General features: G+C 41.9%; 1 protein-coding gene and 1 long non-coding RNA gene across 2 annotated transcripts in view; both read left to right on the plus strand.

Moving 5' to 3' along the window:
- The window catches only part of LOC106949677 (semaphorin-4E), a 23,668-nt gene continuing 3,991 nt past the window's right edge, over positions 1-19,677 (plus strand). The window contains exons 1-13 of the mRNA XM_015036101.1: positions 1-175; positions 10,704-11,122; positions 11,387-11,529; positions 12,898-12,960; positions 13,379-13,477; positions 16,482-16,581; positions 16,816-16,926; positions 17,034-17,185; positions 17,282-17,454; positions 17,687-17,843; positions 17,960-18,182; positions 18,809-18,924; positions 19,393-19,612. Coding sequence (XP_014891587.1) covers positions 11,014-11,122; positions 11,387-11,529; positions 12,898-12,960; positions 13,379-13,477; positions 16,482-16,581; positions 16,816-16,926; positions 17,034-17,185; positions 17,282-17,454; positions 17,687-17,843; positions 17,960-18,182; positions 18,809-18,924; positions 19,393-19,612 — 1,666 coding nt within the window. The 5' untranslated portion in view covers positions 1-175; positions 10,704-11,013. The remainder of the gene's footprint in view (positions 176-10,703; positions 11,123-11,386; positions 11,530-12,897; positions 12,961-13,378; positions 13,478-16,481; positions 16,582-16,815; positions 16,927-17,033; positions 17,186-17,281; positions 17,455-17,686; positions 17,844-17,959; positions 18,183-18,808; positions 18,925-19,392; positions 19,613-19,677) is intronic.
- Positions 11,537-12,351, plus strand: LOC106949679 (uncharacterized). The gene is made up of 2 exons (XR_001425426.1): positions 11,537-11,879; positions 11,969-12,351. It is a non-coding gene; the product is annotated as an uncharacterized LOC106949679 (long non-coding RNA).

A 19,677-nucleotide genomic window follows, 5' to 3' on the forward strand; every position in this document is an offset into this window, starting at 1 on the left:
GTGTAGTCACGTGATCTGGCGCTGGCTCTTCTGGATTATCGCTCCCTGCAGGATTTACTAGGTGTGGGCTGAGCGTTACAGGTGGTACAGAAAGAGCCGACACGGAACCTGAAACAATCTGAACCGAGTCAGTCTGTGAGGAGTTTCCATGTAGATCCCGGCAGCTGGAATACTGGTAAGTCCGATCCAGGGACTTACGGACTTGTTTGTGTCAGTGCCGGTTGGCTCCACTCTGTGTCTCGCGTGTTGTGCTATTTTTGTGGCTGTTTCCACGGAGCTGCTGGGCATGTGGGATTTAAACCGAGGTGCGGATGGGATACGCACACCGTGCCGTCTATTCCCGGACTTATTTACAGATTACGGGATAAAGAAATCTAATAATAGCAGAGGAGAGCTGGAGTGAGCGGTAGTGGGATATGCCTCCAAACACTTGGCGGATAGTTTTTCAGTGGGAGACGCGCTGAGTCTGCTGGAGGACTGCCAGAGCAGTGCGGCCATCAGGACGAGCTGTTTCAGCACAGCTGGACGAGCGACACAGATTTCCTCCCCAGACACATTTCTACTTTTACGAGATATTTTTTTTTTTGATTAAACGCAAGAAATAAGTATATTATTGTTGTTGTTTTTGAAAACATCATATTCAGTACATTTGGGGTAATGAGGGGGCATTTAAAGCTTCTGGTCAGGTTTGCCTGTCGGACTAATTAAACTCTTATGGTGTAATTTGCCACCTGGTAGACATGTTCGGGTCCATTTTTTTTATGTTATTGCACGGCGTTATGCAGACATGTTAAAAGATACCCTTGCATACATGCCTGCTTCTGGTGACGTCACGAAAGGCAGTTATTCTGAATAATCCAGATATATTTTTTAAAATTATTTTATATATTTTTTTTACTCTCCATTTGGTTTAGTTGAGCCATACCGTCAAGAACAGGGTTTGCATACCAAGAATGTAATTTATAAATTTATGTTATTTGTGTTTTTATTTAGTTCTGTTTTGACAAAAAATGGTTATCAGTATACACTTAAAATTAACGGAGTTATGCAATTAATAAAAAGTGAATGAAAATGGTTGGTAATGGTAAAAGTATGAGTTTCTACAATCTCAAACAACCTTTTTGCCTAATTACTTTCAAGTCAATTAATCACTAAAACGGGTATATGTGGTACCAATCAAACATTGCTTTTGTGGTTTAACGCTTTTTGCAATATCTGAAGTTTTTTAATATAAGAAGTAGGTAAAATCTTTTGTAAATTTTGAATCACGACAGGTTTTGTGTTGAGTAACATCTCAAAATGTTAACCTACATACCTTATCTCAGCATGATTTCAATGGTTTCTTTAAAGTTTCTTTTTAGATGAGTTCATATGGTTTGACATACAGCTCTTGGAAACGTAGCACAGCTTTTGAAAAGGAGCAGACCAAGCAGGAATGGCCAGATTTCACTATCAAAGAGCTTCAGAGATTATTTTTATGGAAACCCACAGGGTGTGGTCGATTTCTTTCATTAAGATGATTTTCAAGTCCCCACCATGTTTCCTGTTGAACGACTGCATCACCTGCCAAGAAAAAAGAAAGTAATTGCTCGTCAGTCAGAAGTAAGACTTTCTTTGTGTGTGCTGAGGTAGCATGACTGTGACGTCTTCTAATTTTACACACAAAAACCAGTCAGATAAAAGAATTTAGGCAGGATTTAAAACATCTTACAACTCCGAAGCAGCACAAATGCCTCAGACTCTACTGCCGTATCTTTTTGAATAATTCTAGCTGATCAGCTCGATTCCTGCGCCTCTTTGTCAGTAACCCAAATAACTATAAAGCAGAGTCAGCTCTGTTTTTTTTTTTTAATGTATTTTGTAAAATCCTGCAATCAAAATTCACACCTCATATTTCAAATATTTTTGGACAATTACATTTCTGCATAAAGGATTAATTCAACACTAGATAGTGGAAACGCTGTGGGCGTATGCATGATGTAAATCTGTACGGGATACATTAAGTGTTGCTGATGCACTTTCTCTCAAGGGAGAATGGCCCAGTTTAGCTGTCACCCTGCAGCTCAGTGGGCTGACATCAGTGTGTGTGTGTGTGCAGCGCACAACTCAACATATCATGTACTGGTACTCTGTGGTCTAGCTGGAGATGATGCATGCTGCCGCTGTGCAGAGGGGGGTTTTAGTTTCCTGATGCCGCAAGATCTTAAATGACTTCTTAGAAGTCATCTCTATGAGGCAGGCCCATCAGACTCGCGTTGTTAAGTGGTTTCCAGGTCTCAGATGAGTGAGAATCACAACAGTAGGGCGGAAAGAAAGGGTTTCGGGGGGGAAGAAAAAAACCCTCTTAATGGTGTTGTGTGTAAATTTGAACTCATAAACCCAGCTCAGCCTATTAAGTAGTTTCATTTGGCATCTTTTCTCATTTACTGATATCTGAACGAGTCATAACATGTTTTGGTGACTGATGGTACCAGCTTACAGTCTCTGCAACTACGTCTGCTAGTGTAGCCTCATTCCTCACCTGAAATTAGTTTATTGTTTCCAGCAGCTTGCCATCAGTATTTAGCCAGGAGACCCGGATTACTTCAGTCACTTCATCGTCACTGTGGAGGGAAAATCGGTATAAACTGAGCTTCTTGGTGTTGTTCTGTTTGTAACTTGGCTGGTCGTTGTCGTCGGTGTTTACCGAGGTTTTTATCAGTCCTGGTTTCAAAACTGCTCAACTTTCTTAGAGATGAGATGGCGGAGAAAGTGCCAGAGACATTTTGAGTATTCACCAGAGGTAATCTGACCCTCCCTGACTTGTTGGTGCGCACTGCCAGTCAGCTGGCTTAAAGAAAGCTTTTACACTTTTCCGTTGCTTGCGTCAAAAAAGGGAGGACAAAAAAGGATGGTTTTGGAAATATTTTGGAGCGCAAAAAAAAGTGACAGGTGTCTGTACATCAGTTGACCGGGTAAAATAATCTGATTAAATTAGATTATTTTACAGTTTACAGAGCGGAACAGCAAATTAGGATAATATTCCATGCAATAAACGCATATAAATGAATCAGTTCTATGTAGATAATGTTCTAGTTGGAGAAAGCATCATTAAATCTTCCAGGGACCAATGATGAAAATTATTAAAATTTTCATTAAGTTCTCCAGAACAAAGAACTACTACCACTAACAACTTAGTTTTGCAGCTAAGTTGTTAGTCGATTGATTAAAAAAAAGGTGTAATAAACATTAAATAAACATTAGCAACATATGCTTTGATGAACATTTTTCCTCCTATGTTCTTCCCTTTGATTGGTGCATCTAACTATTTATATGCAACACTGTTTTATCAGCAATTGAAATAATTGTTGATGTGCATTTGTGTGAAGCTGTGATGATGAAAACCTTTTGCTGGAGGTTGTCATCACATGCAGACCCAGCAGGCTGATTTGTGATATTTTTTTTTCCGTGGCTCCCTTCTCAACCCTGAAATAAATCATTGCTCCTCCCGATAGAACATTTCAAAATGTCACAATCCCCAGATTTTGTTTTCTGGTTCTTCTCGTCTGTCACAAGTTTGCCCTGCGGGATTACACTCCTGCTGCGACTTGTCTGGGTGTGTGTGCGTGCTTATATGTTTGTGTGTGTGTGTGTGTGTGTTTTTTCTTTTTTTTTTTTTGTTCCAAAGGACGTTTACACTCGGGCAGGCTTGTCTGATCAATGATGAGCGATTTGTCAAAATAAGGGGAGGATCTTATTCCACTGGTTGCATTTCTACTAGACCTTGTTGTCTTAATGCGGTAATGACTGTTAGTTGTCTGGTGGCTTAGAGCTAATGATACGTGTCGCAGCAGGCCGGGACGAACTGTGCGCACAGCGTGTTTTTAAAGGATTGCCTTCAGCTCGCCTGCATATCAAAATAAAACCTGACAACCCGCTGTCACTGTTATTATTACTATCATTATTATTATCTCGCAAAATCCGAGCTTGCCTTTGCAACAATACAACCCGGATTTGAACTGGGTTGTGTTTTCCAGTGACTGTTTCACAGCGGCGTCTGTGACAAGAGTGTCAGAGGTGAACTCCCTCCCACAACAGGCTTCCTGTTTGGGCCCCGGTGATGGAACAGTGAACCAGAGCCAACGCACGCCAGCGGGCCGGCCGCCGGCCTGCCAGCGGACATCAGCGCCGGGCCTGCAGCCAGGCGGGAAGACGGACAGAAAAGCAAGTGATCCAGTGATGGCGTCCGACCTGTGGAACAGTTAGTCATGTCCATCAGTCACGGCCTCGCCCCTGCAGATACACCGTATGAAGACATCGTACTCTAAAGTCCGTGCCTACGCTGGCGTGACTCACTCCAGCTCTTTGACTGTTAACACAGTATATATATTTTATTAAATTTTTTTTTATCTCGACGTGTTGTGACTCACCTGGTTGGCAACACAACGTGCGTGTCTGTACATGTTTCAAGCCTGCTCTGTGAAGTTTACTGTCGTAAGCAGCAGGTTGCCAAAGTATTTATACCCTTTGAGATTTTTTCAGGCTTTTGTTTGAGTTTTCTGAGGCAAACCAACAATAATTGTGTGAAGCAGAAGGAAAAGGACGCTTGGGGATTTGCAAAAGTTTGCAAATGGAAATAAAAATTAAAAAAAAAGCCAGGTGTGTACGTTTATTCAGTCCGTTTTATAGAGCCTGACATTTTTGTCAGGATGGACAGTGAGCGTCTGTTAATTAGCAGTTTTTTAAATCTTCCTACAGATTCTCAGTTCTCAGCTGGACTTTGACTGGGCCATTCTAACGCTTCAATATACTTTGATCTAATGATTTCCACGCATGTTAACGTCGTTGTCCTGCTGGGAGCAGAACCCGTCTTTGTGCTGCCCTACATTGTGCTGTGTTTATCTCCAATCTTATCAGTTTCCATGTCCGTGTTGTCTAAAAAGCATCCACAAAGCATGATGTTGCCGCCACCTGGCTTCACAGTAGGCACTGTGTTCACAGCTGCAGCATGCATGTTATACATGAAGCTTTGTAGTGGATTAAAAAAAAAAAAAATCACAGATTTAGTTCGCCTTTGGCCAGTCTGCCAGCTCAGGTCAAAGGTCTGCACTTCTAAAGTTGCATATGTCAAAATAAAATGGTGGATTATATTTAATTTAACCGTAAAACAAATTTCTTTTTTGGTAGTTTGTGTCACTCTTTTCAGAAGGTGAATGTTGCCAGTCGCTGGGTCAGGTGGACGGCCATGACGTGTGTAGGTTTGCAGCTGTGCCATGCTCTTTCTATTTTTGAATGTTGGATTGAAAATTACTCCATGAGAGCGATCACTTGGGAACTGGCGGCACTCGGTCCTATTTAGGGGTATCGCTTAAGAAAATAAAAGCAGTGTATAATTTAATTCCACCTTTACATTTATCCCAATAAGACTCATTGAAGTCCACGGTTGCAATGAGGCTCTGGCGGTATGGGACAAGTTTTGCAAACCGCTGCGCTTGTACCAGCAATCTGTCCTGAAGGTTTCTGTAGATAAAGCGGAGGCTATAAATATCATCGTGCTTCAAGTGGTCAGAGTGTGGAGAGATACGGCTGCGGGGCTTCCTCAGACACAAGTTCATGTGCAGCACAACTGCGTCTCGGTGTTCAGCTCACCCACCAGCGGACACGGGGGTGAGCTGACAGACTGGCAAAGAAGTGGTTTTAGTCACTCTCTGTTTTTTTGGTTTTGTTCTCATTTTTGGAAAGTCCAGTCGTCCTTCAGAGTAAGCCCCCACCTTTGTTGGCAGATTGTGGTTTAAAGTGAGAGTTTATTCTCAGGCCTGTCAGCAGGTTTGACCGGCTGCACAGGAATCAGCATTGATCCAGTAAACAGAAGAATCGGTTTTCACACCTGCCTTTCATAACGTTTCTTCTGACGTGGAAACCCAGACGAACGCACCTGATGTCGCGCTGGATTATTGCTGCTTTGCTCTCTAAGATGCCAAAGAAAGAAAACATGATTCAAAGTGGGGGGAAAAAAAAAAACAGGAAACAAAATTAAATAATTACAGTACGGCGTCTGTCGTATTTATTGGTACCCCTTGTAACGATCCACTGAAACCTAAAAATATATTCATCTTTTATTGTAGAAGCAAAATATGACTCTTAAAATTTGGTGGGTCTGGGATATGAAAACTAAGAGTGAAGTGAACCACATCACTTCTGCTACTAAGACAAGTGGAGGGACCTGTGATGCTGTGGGCCTTGAGAAGCATGCCCCATAAGCTCTTCAAAAAAAAAAACATTTTATTTATTAAAAATACCAGGACATTTTGGTTCAAAATGTGTCAGTCTATGCCTGACAACTAAAAATGTTACTTCTTTACCGTTTCTTTTCCACCACTGAACAAATAACCAATTACATATATGAATACTTTGCTCAAATCTGCAGGTCTTCATTTACAAATAGCTGGATTTAGCCAGCTATTAATAAAAACATATTTTTATTAATGAACGTTTCTGTATGTTGAACAGTTTTGTCTGACAAAGACATTGCATAAGCTTGTTTCACTATGTTTGACTTTATGGGTGGACCCTTCCTGATTAATTAGCAGGGGGAAAAAAAAGAGGAAAAGGAAGTTAAATAAAACACTTTAAAGAAATACATCACCCAAATGTGAGATCAGAATTTGACCACAGAAAATGTCAAAGATCTGGGTCAGAAACTTTGTCGCCACCCAGAACGGGAATTAGAGCTGAGAAGGATTTTTATTTACTACAATGCTCAATGTGTTTAGAAAATCCTAAAATTATATTTCTGTAAAACTCAGAAGCTAGCCAGTTTTTGAATCAGGCTGTGAATTATTCTATTATATCAAGGCTATCTTGACGTTGGCACCGGTGACGCTGACTTTTAACAAAAGGTGAACAAAAGTCATTTTCTCGTGAATAGTATCTGGTTTCCTTGAAAGGAGTTGCTGGTAAAGTAACAAAGCTAAGATCTCTACAAAATTACAGCTGCTGCCACTTGTGTCAACTTTTTTTTTCTTCTTCTTCTCTCAGGAAATAAAGTTCTGTCATGTGGTCAACTGTAGCTGGTGGAGGTAATTAAGTATTCAGCAGTAAGAGGAGATCATGTTTCCTTCAGCAGGATGAAGATCTAAAGAGAGAGACACGTGACACTTCATAAAAGATAAGATTTCATCCCCGGTCACCTGTAGTTTCGAAGATGAGGCTCATTCATTGTTAGCCGTATAATACGCTAAGAATGACAAAGCGGTAAAACAAAACCCTTTGTGGAAAATGTTAGCGGTGGTTGACAGGAAGTTAAATCTGCAGCCAAAACAAAAAAAGTCTATGGGAACTAAATGTGAGTCAGAAGCAAACCAAACTGCACTGAGCTCACCGTGACGCCTCACCTGACCTGACGAGGTCTGACTCGGCGTCTGACCGAAATCTGATGCCAGCACTGAAACTGCGGCTGCTTGGATTCAAACTGAAGTGTGGGAGTGACGCGTCGATGAGCTGCTCCCAAACAAAAGAGCCCCGTTGAAAAGTCTAAGAATTAAGAGTTCCTGAGGCAGCTGTCAGGTGAAGCTGTGCAGTGCAAAGGTATTCACACCCAGTGCATTTTACTGGGACTTTATGGGTCAGATCAACACAGAGTGAGCGCGTTAACGTGAACAGGAATCAGAAACAAAATAGCTTCATTGGCTTCAATTGAGGAATTTGACTTCAGTTTTCAAGCACTAAAAGTGTAGGGAAATAAGTATTATTTTATAAACCTCGTATTATATAGGAACAATATATAAATGTATTAGCAGCCAAGTTATTTTTTGAAAAATATATAGAAAAAAAAAGACTTGATGTGATGATGCAGAAATGCTTATGTTATTTTGGTTTTCACTAAAGGTTGCCCATAAAAATATGAAATTTGTGGTATTCAGCCACCTCTACTCTGACGCCCCTAATCGGGTGAAAAAGCCTCTTTAGAGGATGGCCAGTTCAAGTTTACAATGAGACTTGAACTCATGAAAGAAAGAGCTTTGATCAGTCGCTCTTATACTTTTCCTGCAGTATAAATGCTAAATATAACATCACCGTGAAACACAGTGTTGACGGCATCATGCTGTGGAGATTTTTGCCTTCAGCTGGAACAGAGTATCTAGTCAGATGTTTTGGGAAGAAGGACCGAGCAGAAACTGCTACGGAGTATTTATTTATTTATTTATTTTCAGCATTTAAAGATGACATTAAACAGAAAACCAGAGCTACAGCGGAAAGGTTTAGCTCAAAATATATTCTTTGTTGTGATGGTCCATTCAAAGTATAGGCCTCAATTGAAAGCTGCTGTGTACAGACGCTGACTATCCAGTCTGAGTAGATATGGAGGGAACTATTTTAGTCTCAAGATGTGCGAAAGCTGTTGGCGACACACCCCGATGGATTTGCAACTGTAATTACAGCAAACGGAGGATCTGCAAATTAGCACCTTAGAGACTTGGATATAAATGCATGCCACACTTGTCAGATTTTCTGTACAAACGAGAGAAAAAAGTTGGAAAGCATGTGCAGTTTTTCTTCCATTTTTCATTGCGTTGTTGTAAAACATGGACTCTTGATAAATGCAGAGCGACGTTTTAGTTTTAGCCCAGTTTCAGCTGCTCACAACTGACGTGCGAGTGTGAGGATAAACAGAGGAGAGGAGAACACGGGACGTCTGCTCCTCTGTCATTGCAGCCATTCCTACCTGTCTGCACCATGTGAAGCCACATGCTGCAAAAAAAAAAAAAAAAAAAAAAAAAAAAAAAGTAAAGCACTGTGGCACTCGGCCTCCTCCTTTCAGGACGTCGCCTCTCTGACAAGAAGATGAGCTGTCCTGCACATGTGGCAGCTTGTCCCATTGTGTCAACTGACAACAAGGGCGGGAGTGTGCTGGTGTGCTGGTGGTTGGTCACAAAACACGCACCGAGAGCCGAGGCAGCTTGGCAGGGAGCGCCGAGTGTGTGTGCTCGCTCTTTGGTTGTTGCCTGTCGAGGAAACTTGAAATCTGTCGTTTTTTCCGTCTGTCAACAGGCGAGGGCTCGGCGGCGTGTTTCAGAGGCAGCATCTCTGTCGCATCCTCCCTACGTTTTCCCCTGGGAGCCAAAAGAAAAAAAGAAAAAAAAAAAATCAGCAACAGTTGCACAGCAGTCGTGTGAACCTGCAGTTTCTGAGCACACAAGTTTGTTTTTTTTTTTTTTACCCACCTTTTTTTTTCTCCCCCCCCCCTCGACATCTGCTAACAAGTCAGCTTTGTTTATGTGTGTGTGTGTGTGTGTGTGTGTGTGTGTGCACGCGTGTGTGTGTTGGTATGTGTGCTGGGATAAAGGGCCTTGATGAATTTTGAATGAGGCCGCTCTGCACAGTTAGTCAAAACAGATTCAAACTCTTGGAAGAAGTGGTAACACTCACGCAGTGAGTGGCCATGATCTGCATGCATCATGCCCCAACCTAAGCTGAGCCCCCCTCCAACCCCTAACCCACCCACAGCCTCCGCCGCCCTCCACTTCTCTTCTCTCTCTCTCTGCAGCTTGAACCCCGCAGAGCCCAGAGGAAGCTGCTTCTTATCAGGGAGTGCGGTGGGGGGGGGACAGGAAGATGCTGTGAGAGTGTTGGTGGTGGGGTAGGAGGGCAGAGTGGCACTATGCAGATTTTCACTTGACATGGGCTTCCTTTGTGAAGCTGACTTGTAGCTACAGCTGTACGCGCTGCCAGACTCATAACAACAAAGTTACATTTGTCTCAGTTCGTTCAGTTCGAGGTTCTGATAAATGCCTCCTTCAGAATTCGGCGAGAAGGACACGTTCTTCCAGGACGTCGTCCTTCCCTTACGCCGTTTATTTCATCTTCTGAGGCTGCTGTCATTTTCTGCTCCAGTTTTGATCTTTTCTCTTTTTTGGGGGTTAAATCCATCTCCTTTGAGAGTGTCCCGAAGTTAGAGACTGGATTTTCATCTGCTCATGCAGTGCTTTGCAAAAAGAGCTTGAACTTTTCTCCTTTTCTGCCAGAAGAAAAGTACAAACTTCAATGTTTTATTGAGAGTGTGAGTGACAGAGCAAATAGAAGTGGGCATTTATCACGTATCGTTTATCGTGATAAATTTCCTAAGATTTTGATGTATTGTTCTCACGATGTAGTCAGATAAAAAAAATTATTGCTCACTTCCTAATTTGACTGATCTGGAGCTATTTTGTACAGAAGAACTGCCAAAAGATTTCAACTCTAAATGTTGGTAGGAGACGCATCTGAAACGACTTGCTGCTGAAGGGTGCTTTTACAAAACACTGAGTCGGCCACACTTTCCACATTTTTATTTGTAAAAAATAAATAAATCATGTTGATTTTTTTTTTCTTCTTACATGCAGTACTAATAAAATGCAGACAGATTTGTGGTTTAAACGGTACAAATACTTTTGCGAGGCGCGGCACATCTATCCGTTTTGGGTTCAAACTTTGTCGAGGATAGAAAATCAGCTTCCTCGTTTCACCCCGGTTGTCCTCCCTGCGTAGTGATTATCCACCAGCATTCAAGCACATCACGGCAGAAAAAAGTGAAGAGAAATGAGGCGTAGGAGGCAAAGCTGCTGCCTTTTCAGTTTCTGAGGGAATATCTCTAAGAATTTCTTTTAAAATTCAGTGAGAAACTCTGTTTTTCTCTCCCCCCCCCCCCACTCTTTGATTATTCATACATCTTGTATCTTTGGCAGAACCCTGAGAATGAAGTCCTCCACCATCCCCCAGCTCTAGCCGGGCAGCATGGCTCCTGCTCCTCCTTCCAGAGAGGACACCGGCAGCTCATTAGCTCTGCGCTGGAGGCTAACGCCGACATAGATTCTCTTCAACTTCAAATTGAACCAATTCAGGCTGGAGTCCTGGTTAAACATCTAAATAAGCTGCTGACAGGATCCATCCAGACTCGGGGGTTTTTCAACCATGCGCTACCTGTGACCTTTTTTTGGGCGTCAGAGCTGGACCGTGCGGCTCCTCTGCTCGTCGACCGACCCCAGACCCCGAGCCATGTCTCTTCTCTTAACTCTACGCATCGTCTGTGGATTGATGCTCCAGCATTACTTCAGTCCGCTCAGCGCTCAGTACTGCGTCCCACGGAAGACCGTCGACTACCAGAGTAAGTCACCGGCTCTCCATTAGACACGGGAACTTGGAGCAGTTTGATTCGTTGCATGCATTTGAATATTTTACGCATGATGTACGATCCCGATGGAAGGCTTTAGCTGCTTTACGTTCTTCTCTTTTCTGCTGCAAGTGACAAGTTTATTAGTTTCTCAACAGATTTGCATTTTACTTTTTGCTGTGAGAGCATTTTTTTTATTATTTTTTACGAGGAGTCGAGGCGATTGCGAAGCAGTGCAAACTTTTTCTCTCTGCCCAGGTCACCTGAATTTGTTCAAAGAAGATGGGATCTTCAATTACTCAACTATGCTGATCAGAGACGACCTGGGTGTGGTGCTGCTGGGGGCGAGAGAGGCTGTCTACGCTCTGGATATGAACAACATCTCGGACCAAAAGGCCGCGGTGAGGACCTGTGCAGCGTTATTGCGTCTGGAATAAGGAAAATGTCTGCAGGGCAGTTTACATATTAACCGCATTTCCCACTATCTCGCTCTTTTTTTACTGCATGGCGAAATGCTGCAGCAAGAAAGTTAATCCTTTGTTGAATTTTTATGGCGTTTTACTGCAGTGATTAGGCCAGAAGATCAAATATTTAGTGAGCTACTCAAGGCTGGACTTGCCTGGTTGCTTGAAGCAGTTTACAGTTTTTTTTTTTTTTTTGTAGACTTTGACCCCTTAGAAGTAGGCGAGTTTATGGTGGTGTGGAGGAAAACAATGGGAGAATTGACCTACAGACTTTCCCATTGACTCAGGTTACTGAATTATTAAAAAAAAAAAAACACAAATAATGTGCTGCTGTTGTCATAAGATTTAGTCTTTATTGTGTTTTGTTTCCTCTCAGTCCGTGAATGTCTTATGACCTCTGATACCTACATCACAGGTGCTGCGCATTTGTCTCGTGTTATTTCAGGTAACTAATGTCCTGGCATCACCTTCCTCTCCGTCTGATAACTATAGAGAGCACAATTTGCTATGTAATTTATGCAGTTGCTACTTAAATGTTGCAGCACTGACCAAATATTAAAGTCACTCAGTCTCATTATACACTATGCAGACACTCTGTCTGCATGGATAAAGACTCACTACCTCAACAATGAGGTTAAACTTGGACTGATGGCGCCTCCTCTCCACGAGTTCATTGTCTGCTAATTGAACATTAAACTTTTAGCCCAAGGTTGTGAGGTAATCATTAAACATGAGAAAACGAATAAACAAGACATCGCTGCAAAGAAAACCGATTTGATGATTTGATGTTCCACGTAATTCACTGATATTCCTGTTTAATGAATGTTTCGGAAACACGAGACAGATCTTCAGTGCACAGCAGTCTGACGAAAATAAAACTACATAAAAAAAATAAAATTATAGTGTATGTAAAAAAAAAAATAATTGAGTCTAGACTTTTAATAAAATAAAATTAAGTTCTGTTTTATTCAGGGGAGATTTTGTATTGTTATTTGGGGTCTTGTGCATGTAAAAAAAAAAAAAGAACAAAGAAAAAACAGCAAGAAAGTTTGTTGATGGGACAAAACTTGCAAGAGCTCCACTGAAGTCAACAAAACTGTAGATTTTTGCTTAGTATTTTTAGTGTTTTGCAAAGTTTCAGCAGATTCAAGAGTACCACTGGTGCGGCTCAATCAGCATTCTGAGCGAAAATGGAATGACAGCCCTGTTAAAGGCAAACAAAACAATTTTAAATGGAAAATTGCTGCAGGGCTGCAAGACAATTACCGCATGCTTTGACAGGATCCTCTCTGTCTGTCGATGCAGGTGTATTGGCGAGTCACCGAGGAGAAGCAGAGGGAGTGCACATACAAGGGAAAACACGCAGAGGTTTGTCCTGCACCTTCCAAAGCAAAGCCCGTCTAATATCTAATTCTGGAGCGAGGATGCAACCTAAAGGACGGCCTGCCTGAAAACCGCACTGCTGCCTCGGGCACTTTGTGTTAATCATTTATATGAGTTTAGGTTTTTTTTCTGTCTTTCTTTTTTCCTTTTCAAGTCTGCATGTAGAGCTCTCTTTGAAGTCCTGTGCCTATAGCTTTGAGCTGAACGTCCAAATAAAGACGCAGTGAGAAACCATTCACATTCACGTCCTTGACCCTTTGCCCATCAGCAGCTCAGCTCTGAGCAGCACGCGTTGCAACTGTACATGTTTGGCACGTTTGTGATTTGAGGGCTGAACTAATGATAAGCCGACCTTGGCGTTCCCTCTGATGGTGTTTTTTTTTTGTTGTTGTTGTTGTTGCAGGTGGAATGCCGCAACTACATACGGACGCTGCACAGCGTGAACGACACCACGCTCTACGTTTGCGGCACAAACGCCTTTTCTCCGGTGTGCGATTACATGGTAAGCGTGCTTTTACTGAACCCATTAGATCTACAGGAGTGTAAAAACAGGCCCTTCTTTTGAGGTTTTTTGATGTTAATAATTTAAAAATATATGCCCCACATAGAGAATGGTTCGAGTTGCGGTAGGTTTTGAAGAGCAAAAAAGGCTTTAAAATATTTTCTTTCTTGCAAGACTGCCCCTGAAACAATAAATTTCACGTCCTGCCTTTATTAGAACACATTTCTATTGTTTCTGACTTCCTGTGGTTGAGTTCCTTAGTTCATTCTGTGAGTGCACTGCTCTTTGCAAAAGTATTTATTTAGAGATTTAGGATGTTTCACATTTTGCCAAGTTACAACTTCAATCTATATTTCACTGGAATTTTATATGATAAATGAACTTTTTGGTAAACATACAAAATGCTTTCTGTGTGGTTTCTCAATGGCGAGTCCCCGACCTTGAGAAACCCCCCCTTTCTCTGCCAGTTCCTGTTTGGTAAATGTCAATAAAGGGTAAAAAAATATTAAGAAAAACTTTCCATGGTAGGATTATTAAACTAATTCGACCTGATGGGGAGGATAGATTGGGCCCCTAAGGGCATCTGAAAAAAAAAAAAAAACAACTGGCAAAATGTTTGACTCTAGAAACAAAAAGGTAGAAGTGGTAGCCAGTTCTACCGTATGCAAGGCAAAAAAGCTAACACGTTAACAATTTTGCGAGTAAAGGTGCTAAAAACATCTTCTGAAAAATGCTCAGCTTTTTCTTTTTTAACAAACTTTGAAGGAATTGCTTTATAAAGATGAACACTGAAGCTGTTTGCAAATGCCAGTCAAATTGGAGACAGTAAATATTTACAGCAGCAACATTATGTAAGTAGGGCTGCCTATAAATGACTACAGTGCTCATGCTTATTTTAATGAGGTAAGACATCAGCCATGGTACGACTGCAGTCACTCACACACTCTGACTATTTTTAGCAGCATTTGAGTGAAACTAAAATAAGGAATTGATCAAAGATGATCACGTTTTCATCCTGGCTAATTGTTGTCAGACACGGTTTCTGTTTTTTGGGGGCCGAATCGTAAGAATCAACGGACAAAGAGGCTATTATGCCGAAGCCTTGTTTCACACCAACACGTTTGTTACCAGGAAGCTCTTCCTCTTTCCGATGCAACATAGGAAGGAGACAACACATTTCTTTGTTCGACCCATTATTTTGATTTATGTCCCGTTTAATGCATTTTGGCAGCACATTCGCATTTCGGGGAACGGAGCGATCTTAGCTGCACACAGGGATGCTGTCTGAACTGAACAACTTTGTTTTTAAAAGTAGATGCAGTCTGACACACTGAGGCATCATAAAAAAAAGGATCTTTATTATCTGTTTTGTGCTTTGATTTAAAAATAATTTATTCTGTTTGACTTTGAAGTTAAGCTACTTTAGAGAATAGAAACCTCCTTTATAATAGAGTTGAAGGCAGAAGATGAGGCGCAGACAATGTATGAGCCTGAGAACATGCTCTAAAATCACAGTTACATATTTAAAGTAATGTTGGCTTCATGAGACATTTTAAAACTACTATTTTAGACGATACGTATCCCCGGTAATGACTAATTTCTTCACATTTTCTTGGGTTGAAGTGGTAAGAAACAGGAAATAAGTGGTAAAACTCAGTGACCACTAATATTTTACAGAGATTCAGGGCCATTAGCCTGAAGCTGCAGCTAAAAGTAACAGGCTTTAGGGTAAAAATCTTTATTCAATGTGATCTAAAGTTGTTGGGTTAAAACTGAGGTGTGCATATGTAAATATGCAACATTACTGGCTAACATGTTTTCTGCATTGTACATTGCTGGCCACATTTATTGGTACCCCTGGTAAAGATGCATACAAAAAAACCAACATAAAAATAAATTTGTCTTTTATTGACAAACTTGGAAAGTGGGGACTTTATTTCCAACCTTTTTAGTCTTGTAACATTTTCAAACATTTGAGCATTCAGAGAGAGCGATCTTTGTCCATAATGCTCTCTTTTCTTTAGTCTTCTGTAATGTTTAGACTTGCATAGAAGGAGTCTGGTTGTTTTCAGTTCCGTTGTGTTTTGGCTCTATCTGTCGGACCAATGTCACGGTCATTTTGTGCTTTGCTTGCACATCCCATCAGATTTTTATTTGCACTTTAAAACGATCTGACATTTTAAAGGGCTTATGCACAGCATGGTCTCAATGACATGACATGACATGACATGAGGTTGAGACCTGGAGTGTTTGTTTCCTAAAAATGTCAGTCTCGGTCCCATCTAACCGAGGACTTTTACGTTTACAGGTAAAAGTCCAAACTCCTCCACAGTTAAGTACATTTGTGATGGCAGCATTAGGACAGAAGAGGCTTTTTCACTTGGCGTCCATCTTAAGCGTGGCGCAGTTCTCCAGGGATGAGCTTTGGAGAAGGCTCCAAAGCTCATCTCTGGAGAACTCTCGTGGTGACAAAATAAATATGAAAGTAGCAGTAGACCTTTTGAGTCATGTCACATTTACGCCCCAGGGAGACGGGCGGTAATGAATTGCTAAATAGAAGTTCAAAGAAACTCTGATTAACTTAAGAAAGTAAAGTATAAATGGAAAAAAAAAATGCAATTACATTTTATTTCAAAGGGATTTCTACAGGTTCCCAATAATTGTGCCACTGCTGAGTTAGTATAAGACAATTATTTCTTCAGATTAAATTTCCCCACTGAATAAATGTACTCAAATTAAATGGTTTTTCCTTCTTCTTCAGAGTGAGATTATCCTGCTGCAACAACAGATAAGATGGATTTATTTTGAGAGTTTTTTTTTATTTTTATTTAGTCCTTACCAGGGATGCCAATAATTGTGGCTAAATGTATTTAGCTTACTCTGTTATGCAACCAGTGAGCTCTTGTTTTAACTACCCTTCTCCACTGCCGTGTTGTGTCTGAATAAAACGTTTTCCATCTTTGTCCTGTTTCTGTCCTGCCCTTCGTCTCTTTGTTTCCGACAGACGTTTGCAAACGACCAGCTGACCCTGAAGGGAAAGCAGGAGGAGGGAAGAGGGAAGTGTCCTTTTGATCCCTTTCAGAGATACTCCTCCCTCATGGTCGGTGAGTGTCCACACAGATGTGAAACGTTTCGCACAGCATTCATGCTCCGTGCAGTTGGTACGCTTAGCGCTTGGTGGAGCCTCCTCAGTCTGCATACAGTCCATGCTAATAACATGTCAGCTTGCAAAGTTCGCCCAGTTCATTAGAGGGTATATTAATGCTTTATTGTTTTATTTTTGATGAGGACGAAGGATTTCCAGGAATGCTTACTCCTCTATTGTTCCTGTCCAACAGGAACTGAGCTGTACTCTGCTACATCCATCAACTTTCTGGGCTCTGAGCCTGTGATTCTGCGCAACTCAAATTTGCCTCTTCGCACCGAGTTTAAGCGCTCCTGGCTCAGTGGTGAGTTATCAAGTCGCTAAATAACCCAATAAAACATCTTTAAAAATATGCATTTAGGTGTTTTTATTCACGCTGTCGGGTTTTTATTTGTGACCATTTGATTTTAGAGCCAAACTTTGTCTACATGGACTTCTTGGAGGAGAGCGTCGACAGTGCCGACGGGGACGACGACAAGGTGTACATGTTCTTCAGCGAGAACGCCATGGAGTACGACTTCTACAGAAAAGTCGCGGTGTCCAGAGTGGCGCGCGTCTGCAAGGTATCACGGCAACGCAGCGTTGCACAAGAGCGCTGGAGGCGACGTCCGAGCCAGGGTTGGGGTTAAACATGGCGGCTTGTTGTTGTCTTCATTTAGGGAGATATGGGCGGCATGCGGACGCTGCAGAGGAAATGGACCACGTTCCTGAAAGCCAGTCTGGATTGTTCCTTCCCTGAACCCAGCTTGCCCCCCATTGTCCAGGACGTGTTCCTGCTACGGCACAAAGACTGGAGGAAGAGCGTCTTCTACGCCGTCTTCACACCTCAGTCGTGAGTGTTTACTGTCGGAGCCACGCGGTTTTTATGGCTGCGTGTGGGTGTTGAATTTAGTTAAGGAGGCTGCTGATCTGTCAGACTGGAAGAAGAATCAAAAGCATGAAGCTGAATAAAAATCTATAAATTATGGAGCCTGTGTCGGGGGAACGGGAGACAAAAGAAAACCCTTCTGTTGCCGTTAATTTGTTTATGTTTGCTTGGCATAATTCTCCGCTGTGTGTTTCAGGAGCTTGTCTCAGATCTCTGCGGTGTGTGCATTCAGCGTCGCGTCGATTCGAGAAATTTTCAACGAGGGAAAGTTTAAGACATCTGTTGCCGTGGAGACGTCCCATGTGAAATGGGTGATGTACACGGGGGAGGTGCCGGAGCCCAGACCGGGAGCGGTAGGTCGACGGAGCTTTCTGCTGCCTGAACTCGTGATGATAAACTCACACAAATCAAGTTTGGGGGTGGGGGAAAAATAAAAATAAAACTGTTTTTAATTTGCTGCCATTTTCAGTGCATCAACAATATGGATCGTAAAAAGGGGATAAATGGCTCCCTGGATTTACCGGATAAAACCCTCCAGTTCATCAGAGACCGGCCCCTGATGGACGAGGCTGTTCGTCCGCTGACTGGGGGCCCGCTGCTGCTCAAGAGGGGACCCTTACTGACCCGAATCGTGGTGGACAGCGTGCTGGCTCTGGACGGAGACATTTACAACGTCATGTTTATCGGAACTGGTAAAATAATTCAGCCTTCGTTAATATCTTGTCTTTTTTTTACAGCCATGAACATGGAAGTATTTATGTTCTGTACCAGCGTAGAGTGGTTCATCAAAAAAAAAAAAAAAAAAAAACCCACAGATTTGAAAAGCATAATGCGGTAACTCTGGAGGAGCTGCAGAGGTTCACAACTTTGGTGATGGAAAGTGTTGATAAATCTGATAATTATGGAAGAATAGCAAGAATAAAGCTGTTGTTGAAAGAGAGCAATAAGGTCTTTTTCAAATGTATAAGATTTCATGCAGGAAACACTACAAACATCCTGTTCTCTGGTGAAAAGATAAACTGACTTGTTTGCTGCAAAACAGAGTTAATAGAAAGATTGATGAAGTGACGTATTGGGCCATTCTGGAAAACGTTAGAGCGGGACAACAACGACCCTAAACATGCAGCCAGAGACAAAATGAAGGAGTTTTGATCAACACGTATTCACGTTTCAGAATGGCCCTGTCAAAGTCCAGTCCAGTTGAAACTGTGGCAAAATACGTATATTTTAATATCCACTTTACAAATATGCCCTGCTCTGTGTTGATGTAAAATCCTAGTAAAGTATATTAAAGGCTCCTGTTTTGTCTCCTTGACAGAAAACGGCTACATTCAGAAGGCCGTCAACTTTGACGGAGAGATGTTCATCATCGAGCAGATTCAGGTGTACGAAAACCCCGAGGCCGTCAAGGTCGTACGCCTCTCATCAAGCAAGGTAACAACGGTAGCATGTAAACCCGTCGCAATAAGCAATTAGTCAATTAATCACATGATGAACTAAAATGAGCGTAACAATTTCTATTCTGATCATTTAATATTTTTAGAAGGGTCATTTTGCTTGCAGAAGCTTTATAGTCCATTTTATTTATGGTTTTGTTTGTGTGTGGTTTTTGTTTGTGTTATATTTATGGTTTTGTTTTGGTTGTTGTTGTTTTATTTTGACAATTTAAAATATCTTCCAGTTCCAGGGTTGAGTGTTCTTTGTAAAATTAAAGTTTATTAGTCTTGCATTATTATTCCATTGTCAATACATTACCTGAAAACGATCTCAAAACAACATTATTGATCGTCGCAATAATATCTGGGACAATTTAGCGTCCAGCAACATTTGTCATCATGGCCTAAATGATGAGGACAAAACATAAGTGGCTAAATATTTAATATAATATTTCTGTTTCCAAAGGGTCAACTCTACGCCGGTTCTGAATCTGGTGTCGTCCAGATGCCGGTCAGTAACTGCAGTCGGTACCAGTCTTGTGAGGACTGCATCCTGTCCAGGGACCCTTACTGTGCCTGGGACTCGTCCGCTGAGCGCTGCTCCTCCGTCTCCTCTCTGTCTGCGTCCCCCGAAGCTGCAGTCCAGAGTCTGAAGGAGGGGAGCGTGTCACAGTGTCCTCCAGCAGGTGCGTCCGTCATGACTCCTGCCAATTTTATGAGTGTGAGGTTGGGCTAACCTCTTTGCTTTTGT

Source organism: Poecilia latipinna, unplaced genomic scaffold (assembly GCF_001443285.1).
Source record: "Poecilia latipinna isolate Pla-1442-1.1 unplaced genomic scaffold, P_latipinna-1.0 Scaffold357, whole genome shotgun sequence".
In the NCBI taxonomy this organism is placed as follows: Eukaryota; Metazoa; Chordata; class Actinopteri; order Cyprinodontiformes; family Poeciliidae; genus Poecilia; species Poecilia latipinna.